At 41.6% G+C, this 18,241-nt stretch overlaps 1 protein-coding gene across 3 annotated transcripts in view; it reads right to left on the bottom strand.

Annotated features, from left to right (window-relative positions):
* Nucleotides 1–16,163, bottom strand: part of psmd1 (proteasome 26S subunit, non-ATPase 1) — a 59,093-nt gene extending 42,930 nt beyond the window's left edge. Inside the window, exons 1-16 of one of the 3 annotated variants that reach the window (XM_014149759.3) lie at nt 15,929–16,163; nt 15,005–15,048; nt 14,667–14,740; nt 14,124–14,293; nt 13,660–13,868; nt 13,268–13,411; nt 12,508–12,734; nt 10,684–10,744; nt 10,444–10,569; nt 10,174–10,262; nt 9,479–9,557; nt 9,174–9,347; nt 8,447–8,558; nt 6,870–7,066; nt 6,059–6,154; nt 5,556–5,620 (exon numbers count right to left, since the gene is read on the bottom strand). In XM_014149759.3, coding sequence (XP_014005234.1) covers nt 5,556–5,620; nt 6,059–6,154; nt 6,870–7,066; nt 8,447–8,558; nt 9,174–9,347; nt 9,479–9,557; nt 10,174–10,262; nt 10,444–10,569; nt 10,684–10,744; nt 12,508–12,734; nt 13,268–13,411; nt 13,660–13,868; nt 14,124–14,293; nt 14,667–14,740; nt 15,005–15,048; nt 15,929–15,944 — 1,883 coding nt within the window. In that variant the 5' untranslated portion in view covers nt 15,945–16,163. Of the gene's footprint in view, nt 1–5,555; nt 5,621–6,058; nt 6,155–6,869; nt 7,067–8,446; nt 8,559–9,173; nt 9,348–9,478; nt 9,558–10,173; nt 10,263–10,443; nt 10,573–10,683; nt 10,745–12,507; nt 12,735–13,267; nt 13,412–13,659; nt 13,869–14,123; nt 14,294–14,666; nt 14,741–15,004; nt 15,049–15,928 lie in introns of all 3 variants that reach the window. The other 2 variants (XM_014149758.3, XM_014149760.3) reach the window with 2 other exon arrangements.
* Between the last annotated feature and the right edge of the window lie 2,078 nt (nt 16,164–18,241).

Below are 18,241 nucleotides of genomic sequence, written 5' to 3'. Positions count from 1 at the left end.
GACCAAAACAAGGGTGGTTCAAAGATGATTCATGTTCCATAGATTTAACTTGGACATGAAACAAATTCTCACATTGCTGAAACTTAAGCACACTTTCAAAACATTTAACTGTGTTGGTTTTTCAAATTACAAATGATACCCAGCGCTTACCAGGGTTGAGCTCAAATCAGAATTTTGGAATTGAATCCCATTCAACTCATGACTTTAAATTCAAATTGTCCACAGGATGTAGAATTTGAATGACAGGAAGTAGAATTTAATTTGATTCAATTAAAAATTCCACTCAGTCATAGAATATGCCTTTCATTGAATGACAGGTGACACGTCCAGACAACAAAGAATCACTTTTCTGCAGAAACATTCTATTTTAACCTTGGTGCTTAGAATAGCCAATTAGATTTTCTTAAATAATACAGTTATATTAGACCCTACCTTATATATTGTGCTTTGTATTCTAAAGCCACAATCCGTGACTGGTACAAAGATATTGTACTTTTTTGGATATAAATGTAAACCCATTGACTCCTGGAGAATATCACTCAGACTGTATAGCCTGATGAGCTTAGAACTACTGATCGTCACCATTATAACCACAAACTTTTATTTCTCTGTTTACAAATGTAGACAACCCATTTAAAACTTATGGGATAATTGCTCTCACTATGAAACCATTTCATTTGTTTGGCTTTTTTTTTTTGAAGGCCTCAGGGTCAACTTGAGGGTTAAACTAATGCATTCTGGGAAATTTAGTATTTTCCCTATTTTGAACCTAATTTACAAGGCCCAGTGAAGTCAAAAACTAGATTCACTCGTGTTTCATATATATATTTCCATACCATGAGGTTGGAATAACAATGAAATTGTGAAAATGATGATACACTAAAAGGGCGTAAGAGCTGTTTGAAAAGACATTCCCTCATTGTGAAAAGTAAATAAGGTCTGAGAGGACAGAGGAAGCGGCCAACATCCTGCTTATCGATCTGTGGCTGCCAACTGGCTTATGGCACTCGATGGCATTGCGCAAACACACACACACCAGCGCATCTATCACACTACAGAGCCATGGAGTTTTTGCCTGCCTAGTGACATCACCAAGCGTTAATTAGCGTCCCACCTACTCAACAGCCAGTGTAATCCCGTGGCGCGATATTCAAATACCTTAGAAATGCTATTACTTCAATTTCTCAAACATATGACTATTTTACACCATTTTAAAAGACAAGACTCTCGTTAATCTAACCACACTGTCCGATTTCAAAAAGGCTTTACAACGAAAGCAAAACATTAGATTATGTCAGCAGAGTACCCAGCCAGAAATAATCAGACACCCATTTTTCAAGCTAGCATATAATGTCACAAAAACCAAAACCACAGCTAAATGCAGCACTAACCTTTGATGATCTTCATCAGATGACACTCCTAGGACATTATGTTATACAATACATGCATGTTTTGTTCAATCAAGTTCATATTTATATCAAAAACCAGCTTTTTACATTAGCATGTGACTAGCATTCCCACCGAACACTTCCGGTGAATTTACTAAATTACTCACGATAAACGTTCACAAAAAACATAACAATTATTTAAAGAATTATAGATCCAAAACTCCTTTATGCACTCGCTATGTCCGATTTTAAAATAGCTTTTCAGTGAAAGCACATTTTGCAATATTCTGAGTAGATAGCCCGGCCATCACAGGCTAGCTATTTTGACACCCACCAAGTGTGGTACTCACCAAACTCAGAATTACTATTAGAAAAATTGGATTACCTTTGCTGTTCTTCGTCAGAATGCACTCCCAGGACTTCTACTTCAATAACAAATGTTGGTTTGGTTCCAAATAATCCATAGTTATATCCAAATAGCGGCGTTTTGTTCGTGCGTTCAAGACACTATCCGAAGGGTAAAGAAGGGTCACGCGCCCGACGCGTTTCGTGACAAAACATTTCCAAATATTCCATTACTGTACTTCGAAGCATGTCAAACGCTGTTTAAAATCCATTTTTATGCGATTTTTCTCTTAAAAAAGCGATAATATTCAGACCGGGAGTCGTTGTTTTCATTCAAAGAGAGAGAAAGTAAACATGGTGTCGGCTCGTGCACACGCCTCCAGTCTCATTGTCCTCAGATCGACCACTATCCAAATGCGCTACTGTTTTTCAGCCATGGCCTGCAAAGTCACCATTCATCGTTCTGGCGCCTTCTGAGAGCCTATGGGAGCGTTAGAAAATGTCACGTTATGCCAGAGATCCCCTGTTTTGGTTAGAGATGATCAAGAAGGCCAAGAAATAGTCAGAGAGAGCGCTTCCTGTTTGGAATCTTCTCAGGTTTTGGCCTGCCAAATGAGTTCTGTTATACTCACAGACACCATTCAAACAGTTTTAGAAACTTTAGGGTGTTTTCTATCCAAATCAAACAATTCTATGCATATTCTAGTTACTGGGCAGGAGTAGTAACCAGATTAAATCGGTTTTTTATCCGGCCGTGCAAATACTGCCCCCTATCCCCAACAGGTTAACAGACCAATATGTTCCAAACCTCTTCCAATAAACAGATTGTTTTCCCATCCCCACTAAGACCACTCCCAGACAGACCTAAAATTCTTGATTGAGAAATTGGTCTTTGCTAAGAAGTTTGTTTTAAATTTAAATGTTCAAAAAAAGATCAATCACAAGGTACTCAAAAAAAGGTGCAACATGAAGAAATTGCTACGCCATTTCCTGTTGCTAAAATTCTAATAGTTTGTTAAATTTCAGTTTGTGTGACAAAACAAGCAACGTGTAATGTAGAATATCCTTGTACCATCTAAACCGCTGTGAAATTCCTAACCTAAAATATTGTATTTTCAGCCGTTTGAAGCTGGTGTATAAAACCAATAGTAAAAGACGCAAAAAAACCGAAACTGAATGGGAAGCATAGAAATAGTGCACATAGAACAGATCTACCGCTTCTAAGACTTGCTTTCAGATCTATAACTCACATTTCTATGTGAATTTGGTCAGGTCACCGAAAAAGTTACATATTGCAGTTAATTGTTACCCAGAAATGATTTGATATTGAGATAGAAACAACTGCGTCGGACCTTTACAGATATTCTCTGGTACTTTTGAAAGTAGTGCCCGAGCCAAAAGTGGTCCCTGTAAATTGCATACTACGTCACAAATGTGCAGATATGTGCACCACGTCATTGCTCTCTCGCTCTACTGTGTCTGTGTCTTGCTAGCTGTCACTCAAACGGCGAGGGACTGTTTTTTTGCTGAAACTTGAATTTTTAGAGGGCTGGCCCACATGGAAAATGGCATCACAGAGCTTCTAGAAAACAGTCACTCTTTACCTAGGGATTTGGTGGCTAATTGAGGTAAGACAGTACATTTGCTCATAGATTATGCATGTATGAACTACAAACTGACATCCATCCCAAATACTTACTATTTTCCAAAGTACCTGAGCATGTCTAAGTGAATAATGAAATATAATAACTTAGAATATTCGCACACAGGTTTTGTTTTCCTGGTGCATGAATCGAGTTTTTCTTGAAAATAAAATTGTTTCAACAATTGTATTTTCATACAAATAACGACATGGTTGATGTTATGTACAAGATGTGTATTTTTATAGACAACACCTAATATCGAAGAGGCATTTGAATTTCAATTAATTATATTTCCTTTCATTCAAATAGCAATTCTGCATCCTGTTAACTACTCCAATTCAAAAATGTGAATTTCTGAGGCATTCTCAACTCAATTCTGAATTGAGCCCAAAATGGGCGCTTATTAGGGGTGGGCGGTATACCGTATTTTTAGATATACCGGTATTGATGCACGGACCGGTTTGGGTTTTTACTTTACCTTCTATAAACGGTATTTTAATGTTTGATTTGTTAAATGCGATACGCCGTGTTTAACGTCTATTTTTGTTTCCTTCGCTATTTGAGTCATCTCTCTCCGCATGTTGCTTTCAACACAGACCTAGCCCCGCCCTGTCACTCAAGGAGTGCATTTGTTGTTCCTCGACTATGAGACTTGCGTTCAGTCCGCATGGTCAATGTAGCACATGCAACAATGTTGATGACAACAATGCTGTTTTCACTTTGTTTCGTCATATAAATCCACTAGTGTTCTATAATTACACTATTAGTTTATGTTGCTTACATCTGCAAACAGCTAGTTTGTCTTTTCTTAGCAAGTTGGGCCTAAATCCTGTTAGCCGCTAATGCTGGTAGCTAGCTAATAAAATGTACTTAGTCAGAGCAAACATAATTAATTATACAGCCTGATAATACCAGTGATGGTGTAGACCTATATCAGCATGTTGTTTGTGCAACAGTACCTTCCACATCAAAAAGGAATACAAGAAGCATTAATATGTTAGCTACATTAAGTAGAAAACAGGCAATGTAGCCTAAGATTATAGGGTCCCTAGGAAACAATTAGCATTTGATTTTACCTTTATTTACCTAGACAAGTCAGTTAAGAATTAAGAACATATTCTTATTTTCAATGACAGCCTAGGAACAGTGGGTTAACTGCCTGTTCAGGGGCAGAACGACAGATTTGTACCTTATCAGCTCAGGGATTTGAACCTTTCAGTTACTAGTCCAAAGCTCTAACCACTACCCTGCCGATTGACAATAAGGTTTAGATTGTTTGCCCATATCGTGCAACCCTACATGGCAGTGTGGAAATTCTCAAATGAACGCAGAAAATGCAGAAATTTATGAAAATGCAAAAAAAATATTTTGGGTTGAATTGAACAGTATAAAACAATCAGAATGGAGAAAGACCTGTTGAAATCACTTAGAATGTATGTGTTGCAACCCTGAGGTCATGCACTATTTATAAAGCAAATTTAGAAAATGTTATAATTTAAAAACATAAAATATTGTCAAATACAATCAGACATTTTTTTTTAATAAATACCATGATATGATATTTTGCCCATATCGCCCAGCACTAGCGCTTACATAAACAATTCAGCGTATAAGAAAACGCAAATCAGCCCAGAGCTCCATCTGGGCTAAAGGTTAACCTTACTGCATGCCCTTGGTTACTTAAAACCCCAAACAGTGTTCAGACAAATTCTTCGGGGGTGAAAATTCCACAGGCTATGGTGAGAACTTGCGAAAAACCCAATTCTTGATGGGAAAACATGGAACGTGGAAATGTGGGTTAACCTCAGGGCCAAAGATGGGTAACAGCCCCGGTGGCAATCAGGAGTGGAAAAGCCCCATCTATTTATCTGAGGTCTAGGCGGAAGAAATCTATCTCACTGTTTGTTTTAACGATCAGGATGAGGGGAGAGAGGCTACATAAACTGCCAACACCACCCATCTGAGGACATACTCCAAAAGCATTTGGAAATGATGCCCGGGCTATGGAGGAATGCAGTCTTTGTGTAAACATGTAGGAGCTGATTGATCAGTTAGCTTGGCTTAGAGACTAGCAGTGGACCAAGAGGCTGAAAGTAGGGGGACCTCTGCTGGGCAGAAAGGGGATTACATAGGGGATACAGAAGGATACAGAAGGATACAGGGTTGCACAAGGCCTTACCTGAACATGATGAATCCAATGGACTCCACCGCTGCCCTTCTGACATCATCGTTCACGTCGCTTACCTGACAGGTAGAGAACAATGTATTAATAGCAGGGAAAAAAATACAGTAGGGCAAGGAGATAACAGCCACTTATAACCATTTTCCTGCCCAAACGCCAAACTCCCAATCTGCCTAGATATCAAAAGATTTGGGGAAAGCCTATACTTGTTCATAAAAAGCTCTTGTATCACAACATCTTTAGCTTGTGCAGGCTGCCATCTGTACGAATACCAACTCAACCATCTGCACCCAGTAACATTAATGAATCTATCAGGGCTTCCTGTACTACCAAGGAATTTATTTCATTATGACGATTAACATAAAAACACATTTTAATTTACTGTGAGGTATACTATCGTCTGTCATAACCATACTCCCAATTCCAATACTTCATATCTTGACTATCCCTACTCTGATTCCTGGTTGTCAGTGTTTTGCATGAGGAAGGAGGGTACTTACAGCCACATGCAGCAGACGTCTGATGGCCTTGTTGTTCCCGGAGCCGCAGTAGGCCATACCCACTGTGTACATTCCGGAGCGGCGCAAGATGGGGTCCTACAACACACACAGTGACAGAACACAGAGCCTTAGCTAAGAGACAAGAGTCTGCAGCAGTAGGGTTGCAAAATTCTGGTATTCCCGAAATCCCAGTTGGATGATTCCCATAAATCAGGAGGGAATAAGCAGGAAATCCAGAAACCTCCAAACAGGATTTCTGGAAAACCAGGGAATTTATTGAAAGTTCCCGGAATTTTGCAACCCTAGTAGGTAGTCATGGAAACAATGTATGGTCAACAAAAGGTATACCTCTTATTTGACAAATAACACATTTAAGTATGGGTACTGCATGTACCATTCATACAACGGTTCAGGACAGGTATTCATTGTCGCAGTAAATTGAAACTGATGACTACAGGCTGGAAAAAAGAACCCCAACAATAGGCAACAAGGTTAACAGTCATGGTTGCATAGCCAAGGAATGAAGGAATGAAGGTCAATATATTGGTACTAGGGGATGAGGTGAGTTTCCACACCTTACAACACATAGCGGAACCCATCCCCACGGCAGGCATAGCGGAGCGAGTGTGTGTGTGTTAGGGTTGTCCCTAACAAGCATGAATCAAAAGAAAACATGAAAAAAATAAAACTTTTAAAAAACTCAATAATTGCGACTGCTCGACTAAAGAAATAGGTCAAACAGCCTATCGACCAAACAAAAAAATGTGGTCAGTCCTAGTACATGTGAATGCATTTCAAGTCCCATTGTTACCTTGTCCCTACAGAGGCTCTCGATGAGCGTGTCTGCCTCCTCCATGCGTCCGTACATCACCATGGCGATGCCCACGGCCAGCCCGCGCAGGATCTTCTCGTGCTGAGTCTCCTGGGCGTAGCCCACCATGTCCTCGATGGCCTGGGCCGACTTGGAGCCCAGCATGACGAGCCCCAGGGCAAGCCCCGCCGCCTCGCCTGGGAACAGAGGGTCAAAACATGAGCACCGCATGATGGCACCAAAGAAAAGTCCTTTCTAAATCTGAACAACTGGCAGCACAGTGTTGATTTTCTAACAAGTTGCTAGTATCACTGATCTCTTGTAAATTGCACAAGCAATGCAGTTTTTGTTGCAAGCATACTGTATATTAACAGATGCAAATATTTCAAGATGTTTTTCTGAATCCCCTACCAATGGGGATTTGACATCCCATGTTACACTCTAAGGGCTACAGAGATATACTGAACAAAAACGTAAAGTGTTGATCCCATGTTTCATGAGCTGAAATAAAAGACGCTTATTTTTCTCAAATTGTGTTTACATCCCTGTTAGTGAGCATTTCTCCTTTGCCAAGATTATCCATCCAACTGACAGGTGTGGCATATCAAGAAGTTGATTAAAACAGCATGATCATTACACCTTGTGCTGGGGACAATAAAAGGCCACTTTAAAATGTGCAGTTGTGTCACACAACACAATGCCACAGATGTCTCCAGTTTTGAGGGAGCGTGCAATTGGCATGTTGACTGCAAGAATGTCCATCAGAGCTGTTGCCAGAGAACTTAATGCTCAAATCTCTACCATAAGCCGACTCCAACGTAGCTTTAGAGAATTTGGTAGTACGTCCAACTGGCCTCACAACCGCGACCATACGTATGGTGTCGTGTGGGCGAGCGGTTTGCTGAGGTCACAGTTGTGAACAGAGTGTCCCATGGTGGCGGTGGGGTTACGGTATGGGCAAGCATAATCTACGGACAACAAACACAATGGCATTTTATCGATGGAAATTTGAACGTATCGTCATGTCATTCATCTGCCACCATCATGTTTCAGCATGATAATGCACGGTCCCATGTTGCAAGGATCTGTACACAATTCCTGGAAGCTGAAAATGTCCCAGTTCTTCCATGTCCTGCATACTCAGACATGTCACTCATTGAGCATGTTTAGGATGCTCTGGATCAACGTGTACGACAGCATGTTCCAGTTCCCACCAATATCCAGCAACTTCACCCAGCCATTGAAGATGAGTGGGACAACATTCCACAATCAGCCTGATGATGAGCTACACGTGAAGGAGATTTGTCGCACTGCATGATCCCGACTGGTTTCCTGATCCACACCCCTACCATTACGTATCTGTGACCAACAGATGCCTATCTGTACTCCCAGTCATGTGAAATCCATAGATTAGGGCCTACTGAATTTATTTCAATTTACTGATTTCCTTATAGGAAATGTAACTCAGTAAAACCTTTGAAAACGTTGCTTTTATATTTTTGTTCAGTGTATAATAGTTGGCTAAATTTGAACTCGACTAGCACCAAATGCCTCACTGTCTGTTCAGGGTCGTGTACCTGTGACTGCATCGTCCTGGTACAGGTTAGACTTGAGCAGATCGTACACATCTTGCCTGGCTGTACCCAAAGCAGCCAATCCCAGGCCCAGACCTCCCCCGTGACGGACAATCTGTGGGAGGAAACAAAGCAAACCAAAACGGCCATCACAGACACAAATAGAACTTTATATTCAACTCAAATGTGACATGATATCCCTCTGATGGGCTTCGTTGGAATAATCTCCGTATTGCTTAATGCATCAGCATGCTTCAGTTTGACTGGCGCCTAGCCGGAACGAGTGTTCGCTTACTCCCTTAAAAAAGACCTTCACTTGAAAAACTAGGAAAAAAAGTGCCAATCGTACTGTTTTTCCATCTTGAGATGCTGTAGCCAGTAGACACTTCCTCAAATAGTCCGAATTAATCAAAGATAACTCAAGAAATCAATTCAAGAAACTCAAGAAATTAATTTTCATGTTTTTGCCGAGGAGATCTTAGTCGCGCAATTGTACATCAAAAATGTTTGATTCAGTATTTCTCAATTTAAAAAAAATTATGCATGAAAACGTGTCAAATTGCTTATAATATAAGCACAAACTTTTCTGAACTGTTTCGGCTGGGTATCACGCAGATGCCTTTACACACACACATCCGATCAAATCTAAGTGACCAAAGGGGTGGGGGGAATATGGGTTGATTTGGAATTGATTAAAGGAAATGTGACGTGTCTGCATGTGGCCACTCACGTCGTTGCTGGCGTTCTTGAGCTGACTGAGCAGGTAGTCGATGATGTCCCCCCCGTGGTTGGCGTGGATTAGCCCGAGGGCATACAGGCCGCCTCCCTCCTGGTAGGCTGATCCGGGTGAGGTGTCTTTGGGCAGATAGGTGGCCATCAACTGCAGTGCCTCTTTCTCGTGACCCTGAAAATATGCAGATTATTCAGTGAAACTTTTTTTTTTATTAAAAAAAAATATATATATATAAAAAATCCGAAAACCAGAGATGTCGCAGATATCCATTTACGTTTTAAATCTTTTCCACTGAAGTTTACCTTGTGAATAACGCCAAGACTGGCTGTGGCTGTGAACTTGGCCCAGTTGGTGGCTCTTGCAAGCCACTCCAAGTTCTCTCTGTTGAAAGAATGAATAAAATCACATCACACAGCACTGGCCCTTTATATCCTCACACCAGGCTTCAGCCAAATACTATTTTGATTATTTAAATTACTTTCACAAACATTTCAAAGTAAATATTCAAATATTTTTGGAAGAAAATATAAGTAGTTGAATATTGGAATGTATTTGGAAATAAAATCGGAAAGTATAAGCATTTATTAGAAAATGTAATTTAATACAGAATACATAAAAATTCAAATAAGTACTCCGATGCATTTGAACCCAGGTCCTAGGAGTATTTGAAATAATGCATTTGGAAATAATAGTACCAGTAGGCTATTTATAGGAATTATTTGAAACACTTCCAGTAGAAGTAGTTGATTTCAGCCACATTATTTGAAAATACTCAGAAGCCAGGTCTGCCTCACACCAATAGAATATACCACATTACCACCATCACAACGAAATATAAATACACACACACACACACACACACACACACACACACACACACACACATATATAAATACGACTTCCTGGAGGGTATGTTATGAAGTGTGCTGGCAAAAGCGAAAGTGATATTCTCTGGGTTTATGCTATAGCTGGTGATGTTATAGAATAGTGGCTATACCTGAGGAACTGGTCACTTGTGGTCCCCGTATGCATGAAGGAGTTGGCTATGACCGTGGCTGTGTGGCAAACTGAATTTCGGACAGCATCCTGAATTAGGTAGACAAAGCAACAAAATTGTTTTGCGAAAGCCTTTTTATAATGCAGTACATGTCATATGCCCATTTAACATCCAATACATAGTGGCATCATAATGGCATCCTTTATCTTTGTGTTCTTGATTTAACATCCAATACATAGCCTGTTTAATACTCATAATGGCATCCTTTACCTTTGTGTTCTTGAGAATCATTAGATCTGTGTTGTTGTTCCGGATGAGGAACTGCAGATGAAATTCGATGGCCATTTCACCACTGAGAATTTTGATCATCTTCGCGTTCTGGTCCTTAGGCTCATCCTTCTATGCAAGCAGAGGAAGGGAACAGCCATTATTATTGGTGACAAGAACAGCTATATAAAATTGACAACTTCTCTGCACGGCCATAAAGAAGCACCAAGTAGAGCTACTCACACTGTCTGCGGCTTTTCCTGCAGGGGAGCTGCTGGCCTTGTCGTCCGTCTCCATAGCATCACTGAGAAAAAAAAGAGAAAAAAAAACATATTGGCTAAATCAACTTTGTATCACTATAAGTTACCGGTGATGTGTCAAGATATACTGCTCAAAAAAATAAAGGGAACACTTAAACAACACATCCTAGATCTGAATGAAAGAAATAATATTATTAAATACTTTTTTCTTTACATAGTTGAATGTGCTGACAAATCACAAAAATAATCAATGGAAATCCAATTTATCAACCCATGGAGGTCTGGATTTGGAGTCACACTCAAAATTAAAGTGGAAAACCACACTACAGGCTGATCCAACTTTGATGTAATGTCCTTAAAACAAGTCAAAATGAGGCTCAGTAGTGTGTGTGGCCTCCACGTGCCTGTATGACCTCCCTACAACGCCTGGGCATGCTCCTGATGAGGTGGCGGATGGTCTCCTGAGGGATCTCCTCCCAGACCTGGACTAAAGCATCCGCCAACTCCTGGACAGTCTGTGGTGCAACGTGGCGTTGGTGGATGGAGCGAGACATGATGTCCCAGATGTGCTCAATTGGATTCAGGTCTGGGGAACGGGCGGGCCAATCCATAGCATCAATGCCTTCCTCTTGCAGGAACTGCTGACACACTCCAGCCACATGAGGTCTAGCATTGTCTTGCATTAGGAGGAACCCAGGGCCAACCGCACCAGCATATGGTCTCACAAGGGGTCTGAGGATCTCATCTCGGTACCAAATGGCAGTCAGGCTACTTCTGGCGAGCACATGGAGGGCTGTGCAGCCCCCCAAAGAAATGCCACCCCACACCATGACTGACCCACCGCCAAACCGATCATGCTGGAGGATGTTGCAGGCAGCAGAACGTTCTCCACGGCGTCTCCAGACTCTGTCACGTCTGTCAAGTGCTCAGTGTGAACCTGCTTTCATCTGTGAAGAGCACAGGGCGCCAGTGGCGAATTTGCCAATCTTGGTGTTCTCTGGCAAATGCCAAACGTCCTGCACAGTGTTGGGCTGTAAGCACAACCCCCACCTGTGGACGTCGGGCCCTCATACCACCCTCATGGAGTCTGTTTCTGACCGTTTGAGCAGACACATGCACATTTGTGGCCTGCTGGAGGTCATTTTGCAGGGCTCTGGCAGTGCTTCTCCTGCTCCTCCTTGCACAAAGGCGGAGGTAGCGGTCCTGCTGCTGGGTTGTTGCCCTCCTACGGCCTCCTCCACATCTCCTGATGTACTGGCCTGTCTCCTGGTAGCGCCTCCATGCTCTGGACACTACGCTGACAGACACAGCAAACCTTCTTGCCACAGCTCGCATTGATGTGGCACCCTGGATGAGCTGCACTACCTGAGCCACTTGTGTGGGTTGTAGACTCCGTCTCATGCTACCACTAGAGTGAAAGCACCGCCAGCATTCAAAAGTTACCAAAACATCAGCCAGGAAGCATAGGAACTGAGAAGTGGTCTGTGGTCCCCACCTGCAGAACCACTCCTTTATTGGGGGTGTCTTGCTAATTGCCTATAATTTCCACCTGTTGTCTATTCCATTTGCACAACAGCATGTGAAATTTATTGTCAATCAGTGTTGCTTCCTAAGTGGACAGTTTGATTTCACAGAAGTGTGATTGACTTGGAGTTACATTGTGTTGTTTAAGTGTTCCCTTTATTTTTTTGAGCAGTGCATTTCACCTACACCGATCTTACTACATTTCCTTCACATTTCCCCGTCATCTTTCCCTCTCCTCAACCTACCCCTCTCACCCTGTGACTACACCCTCATCCTCACGCACCTGTCTTTGTCTGGGATGGGCACTGTGCCTGTGTTGGTGGAGCCGGGCACGGCGGGGATGGGCGTGCCCACGGTGCGCAGGTTCTGGATGACGGAGGAGAGGAACTGCTGGCTGGCACTCTCATACAGGTCGAAGCAGATCTGGTAGGCCATCAGCAGGTTGTCTTCCTTCACCAGCTTCTCCAGGATGTCGCTCACCGCCTGTGGGTCGTCCAGGAAGATCAGGCACTGTGGAAGAGAAAGAGAAGGAGAGAGAGTTTGAGTGTGATGCATGGTGGTCAAGTGGTTCCTTCCTCGTATTAGTAAGATGGATTTATTTGATATTGTACACATTTGCATCTAAAAGCTGAATTGCAGTAATCAAAAAGAGATTCAGGTGGGGTGAGGGGGAATTAAGAGCAATAGTCTGTAGTCAGCCTCAAAGTGACTGCCTCTGCTGGTAACACGTGTGGGTTTGGGCACATGCAACCTGATGAAGATCCACCTCAGACGGAAACATTGTTACAATTGAGTTGAACAATATTTTGTGGATCTTTTCATTTCATTATGCAGAGTTTCTCACCCCCCCCAATAATAATGTGTGCAGGTGACTGTTTATTTTCAAAGTAATTTGCTATTGAATGACTATGTAATTCCACTGGATCAGGATGGCATTGTTTCAGATTGTGAAATCAGAGAACCATCGCACCACCAAACTGCAGGCAGCTGAATTGCTATTTTAAAATCAGAGCCCAATTTGAAGTGTGCTTTCTCCCTGTTACCTGGCAAACGTTGATGAAGTCAGGCTTCTCCAGATTCATGTAGAGCTTGACCAGCACTCGGAGGACCTCGTTGCGGAACTTCTTGTTCTGCATTAGTGACATGCAGACCTTCAGGCTGTAGGCCAGTAGGCCACTAACGTCATTCTGTACAAGACAAGAAGGAAGAGGGTTAGGATTTCAACATAAAATGCAAGTTGTTAATGAATGTTGTTTTAAACCACAACAAAAACGTTCCAATAAAATGTAGGCTAAACCAAAAGTCATGGATCTGTGGATTTTCATTAAGCTAATTTTTTATTTTTTTTATTACATTAAGTAGAAGTAGCGCCAAATTAGACAATCTGTGGAACCAAAACAGAACGTGTTCAGAAGACGACCAGGGAGCCACTGACCGATTCAAGGATAGTCTTCTCGAAAATGTCCAGGCGTCGTGTCTCTAAGGCAATGCCGATGGCCTGCTTGTACTTATGGTCGCCCAGGCAACGCAGGAACATCTTGTTGACGATGCCCTCCAGCCGGGGGTCGATGCTCTTCTTCTCCTCATCCTCAGGAAGCTCGGCATTCTCCACCCGCTGCTTGGTGTAGTGGTCAATGCATTTGGCTACGGGGAAAAGACCAGAGGTCATCAAAGAACTGCTGTATACCGCTGAGGAATAATCAATTGCCATGATTAGTGGCATCAGTGTGTTGATATCTAAATTAGCAAAAGTGGGTATACATAAATTTAACATTGTTGAGGTGACTATGTGTAATGTAACAAAAGGTAAGCCTATGGATCAGCATTAGAAGCCCTTGAGGTGATTATTAAGATGGTATACTTGGGGATACCAAAACATGCAGTTGTGACATCACTCACCAATAATGGTCTCCACATATTCAGTGTCGTCTGTGACATTGAAAAGGTCTCCTGCACCCAGAGCGTAGTTCAACGACTCATCAAACGCCCCGAGGTGGTAGAACACTTTGGAAGCCACCAAGGCAGCAAATGCCCTGCTCCTAAATGTCTCATCTTCATACAGGACCTCACTGTGAGGAGAGAACAAATATTTCCCCTTGAGTAATTTCTTTATTCTAATTAAATATGCACTACTCAGAAATCGCTCCGCCATTTGCTGGTTACTTAAACTAAATAGTTTGCCTAATTTCAGTTTGTGACAAACTAAGTTAGCTATAGTGTAGAGAATCAATGTATCATCTAAATCACTGTGAAAAATATTTTACATAAGCAAAAATATTGTTGTTTCAGCTGTTTGAAGCTGGTGTACAAAATCTAAAGTTAAAATAAACAAAAACAGAACGTTAAGTGAATTTGGTCAGGTTGCCCAAAAAGTGACATATTGCCAATTTAAACTGAACATGGAAATATTTGTGGCTTTTTCTCCCTTATTTAAAAACGTACATTTTGTCAACGGATCCCGATATCTCTGCCCAGAAGTCATTGACAATGGAGTTCAGCTTGTGCAGAGCAAACTCCTACAAGCCAAAAAAATATAAAAAATGTTAAGACACTTCACACAAACAATAGTCAAGAATAATCATTGCCAAGTCAATAGCAATGTTAGTGGTCACCAAACCTGGTCCAGGAGAGCTAGTGTCCAGCACTAACGACTGCTTCCACTAACTAGCTACTTATGATGGTCTTTAATGTTATTGTACAAGGCTTCTCGTCTTCTCTAGGTCCAGGGTTGGTGACCATTGGTGTATTCTCACTGGATAACAAGCTTAAGTTTATGATACCTTGAGTTGGGGCTCCTCCTCATCCAGCAGTGAGATGATTCCAGCTAAAAATCAAAGAATGTGTTGTCAGTTTCAACATCATGGATAAACCCTGATGTGCATCAGGGTTCACACACATTTGTATGTAACGTAGCTACTAGCTAGGTTAGACAGAAAACGTTAACGTTCGCCTTCTCATTTATGACTGTTATAGTAAAAAAAAAAGTTTCATGTGATGCCTAAACAGGTCAAACTCGAAAGGGAAAAGGGGATATCTAGTCAGTTGTATAACTGAAAATGTGTCTTCCACATTTAACCCAACCCCTCGGAATCAGATAGGGCCTTAATCGACACATTTCAATTTAATAACTGACTACGTATCCCCCTTTCCCTTCCGAGTTTGACCAGGCGCAGATTTAAAACGTTGTCGACTCGGGGATTCGATCCAGCTATCTTTCGGTTACTGGCCCGACACTGCTACTAGGAGCAGGAATGGCTAGGAATCCTAGCCGCCGGGCTACATGCCGCCCGTTTGACCGGGCTTCGAAAATATTACATTATAAACTAGCTAACTACGTTAGTTTCCCAGGGCACAGCTAGGTAACGTCAGCAGCTAACCAACGCGGTCGGTAAATTCCTAGCTAATGTTAGCTAGCCATTTGGCTAACGTCATTGTCCAACGACTAACGTTAATGGCGACTATAGACATGAAACAATATGATAGGAATAAAGGTGTTATCCAGCCACCTAGGTAACTAGCTTTCATTTATTAAACGTTCAGTAGCTAAATTAGCTAACTGTGAATTTTAAAAGTCTGTAAACTGGGTAGATAGCTAGTTAGCTAGCCAGTTAGCTATGTGACTCAGCTAAATCAATGGATGCTAGCTTGCTACCGTTAGCAATCTTTTCCAAAACGCTGACATTTGCTAGTATGTTACTGCTTACCGGCAGACGTTATCATGGTTGGTTCTTTATTCTCCGCCTCTTAACTCCACGAACCCAGGTTATACCGTTTCAGTTAGTGGCAATGCAATTATAAAACATCAACACCTTGAAAGTACAGTAGATGTGTCAGTTGTCCACAACAGCGGGACACTTGTCTGTTGAAAAATATTTTTGGTTCAACAATGAAAGCCCCCTTTCCCAAAACCCATAGTTAAGTATACCTAGATAGTGCCTGATGAAAATACAGCTCGTCGTCATTGTCAATTATTTAATCTCATCCTGATTCTTGGACAGGGGTAGGAAAAGTGTTGACTAAAATCATTGTAATGGGCTGTATATTTTTTATTCTTAGCTAGAATATTTAAAACATAATTTCGGTATATTTTTATCCACAAACCGGCTTCTATTCTGCCAGTCTCGAATGAATCAGTTATTTTACCTGTCATACACATGTTGTTTTTCTGCCCCCTAGCGCCCCTTACAGAAAAATATTACAGCTTCTTGCCTTGGTAAATTGCGCTGTTAAGACACTGATGCCCTTTGCAACCGTGTACCTATGTGAGAGTGGATTCTCGGCCCTCACTAGCATGAAAACTAACTACAGGCAAACTGTGTGGAAAATGGTTTAAGACTGAGACTCTCTCCAATACAACCCAACATTGCAGAGTTATGGGCATCCTTTCAAGCACACCCTTCTCATTAACCTGTGGTGAGTTATTCACCATTTTTGATGAACAATAAGGTTTTATATGTAAGGTGGCTAATTAAAGAGCAAAATTATTGATTATTATTATATTATTATTTGTACCTTGGTCCTATAAGAGCTCTTTGTCACTTCCCACGAGCCAGGTTATGACAAAAACTCACTCATTCTTATGTTAAATAAATGTATCGTATAGTGTGTGTGTGTGGCAGGCTTACAATGATGGCAAAAAACAACATTTGAGAGTGCGCTGACCCTAGTGCCAGAGGAGGTACGCAGCTGGAGGTTGAATGTTTGAAAGGGTACGGGACAGTAAAAAGTTTGGGAACCACTGCTAATGGAATCCAGACAGAACAAAACCCTGCCCTCAAACATTTACATTAAAAGGTTCAAAGTTATGGGCAAAGACACAAAACATCCACATCAAATTAAATATTTTTCTTGATAAAATAACATGGAAAGCAACCACTTTTTACACAGTATTAATTTACCATTCGTATAAACCATTTAATATAAATGTACATTACTGTATTGTACATATGCTGGTCATCTAGGTTTGGTACCTGTATACTTTCCATCAACATGAAGAAAAACAATGCACAATACAGTAATTGAGTAGGCCTACATTGAGACATCAAGTGGTTTGTGATGACGTGACCTGATAATGTGGCTCAGTTGGCAGAGCATGGCATTTGCAATGCTAAAGTTGTAGGTTCAATCCCCACGGGGGACCAGTCTGAAAATGTACGTACTCAGGTTGGTCTGGATATGTGCGTCTAGTAAAAGGAATGAATAGACCATTTCAGTTTTCAACAAGTTGCATTTGCAAAGTATTTAAATACATTTTTATATTCCACAAGTATTATCAGATTAACTGTTTTGTACAGATAATTATCAGACTCAAGTTAGAAATGCTGGTAATTTCTCAAATACAAATACATTTTTATATATACTGCTCCAAAAAATAAAGGGAACTCTAAAATAACACATCCTAGATCTGAATGAATGAAATAATCTTATTAAATACTTTTTTCTTTACATAGTTGAATGTGCTGACAACAAAATCACACAAAAATAATCAATGGAAATCCAATTTATCAACCCATGGAGGTCTGGATTTGGAGTCACACTCAAAATTAAAGTGGAAAACCACACTACAGGCTGATCCAACTTTGATGTAATGTCCTTAAAACAAGTCAAAATGAGGCTCAGTAGTGTGTGTGGCCTCCACGTGCCTGTATGACCTCCCTACAACGCCTGGGCATGCTACTGATGAGGTGGCAGATGGTCTCCTGAGGGATCTCCTCCCAGACCTGGACTAAAGCATCCGCCAACTCCTGGACAGTCTGTGGTGCAACGTGGCGTTGGTGGATGGAGCGAGACATGATGTCCCAGATGTCCTCAATTGGATTCAGGTCTGGGGAACGGGCGGGCCAGTCCATAGCATCAATGCCTACCTCTTGCAGGAACTGCTGACACACTCCAGCCACATGAGGTCTAGCATTGTCTTGCATTAGGAGGAACCCAGGGCCAACCGCACCAGCATATGGTCTCACAAGGGGTCTGAGGATCTCATCTCGGTACCTAATGGCAGTCAGGCTACTTCTGGC

The sequence above is a fragment of the Salmo salar genome, chromosome 16 (genome assembly GCF_965601325.2).
Source record: "Salmo salar chromosome 16, fSalSal1, whole genome shotgun sequence".
Lineage (NCBI taxonomy): Eukaryota > Metazoa > Chordata > Actinopteri > Salmoniformes > Salmonidae > Salmo > Salmo salar.
The sequence above is the reverse complement of the archived record's forward strand: the minus strand, read 5'-3'. Positions and strand labels throughout refer to the sequence as shown.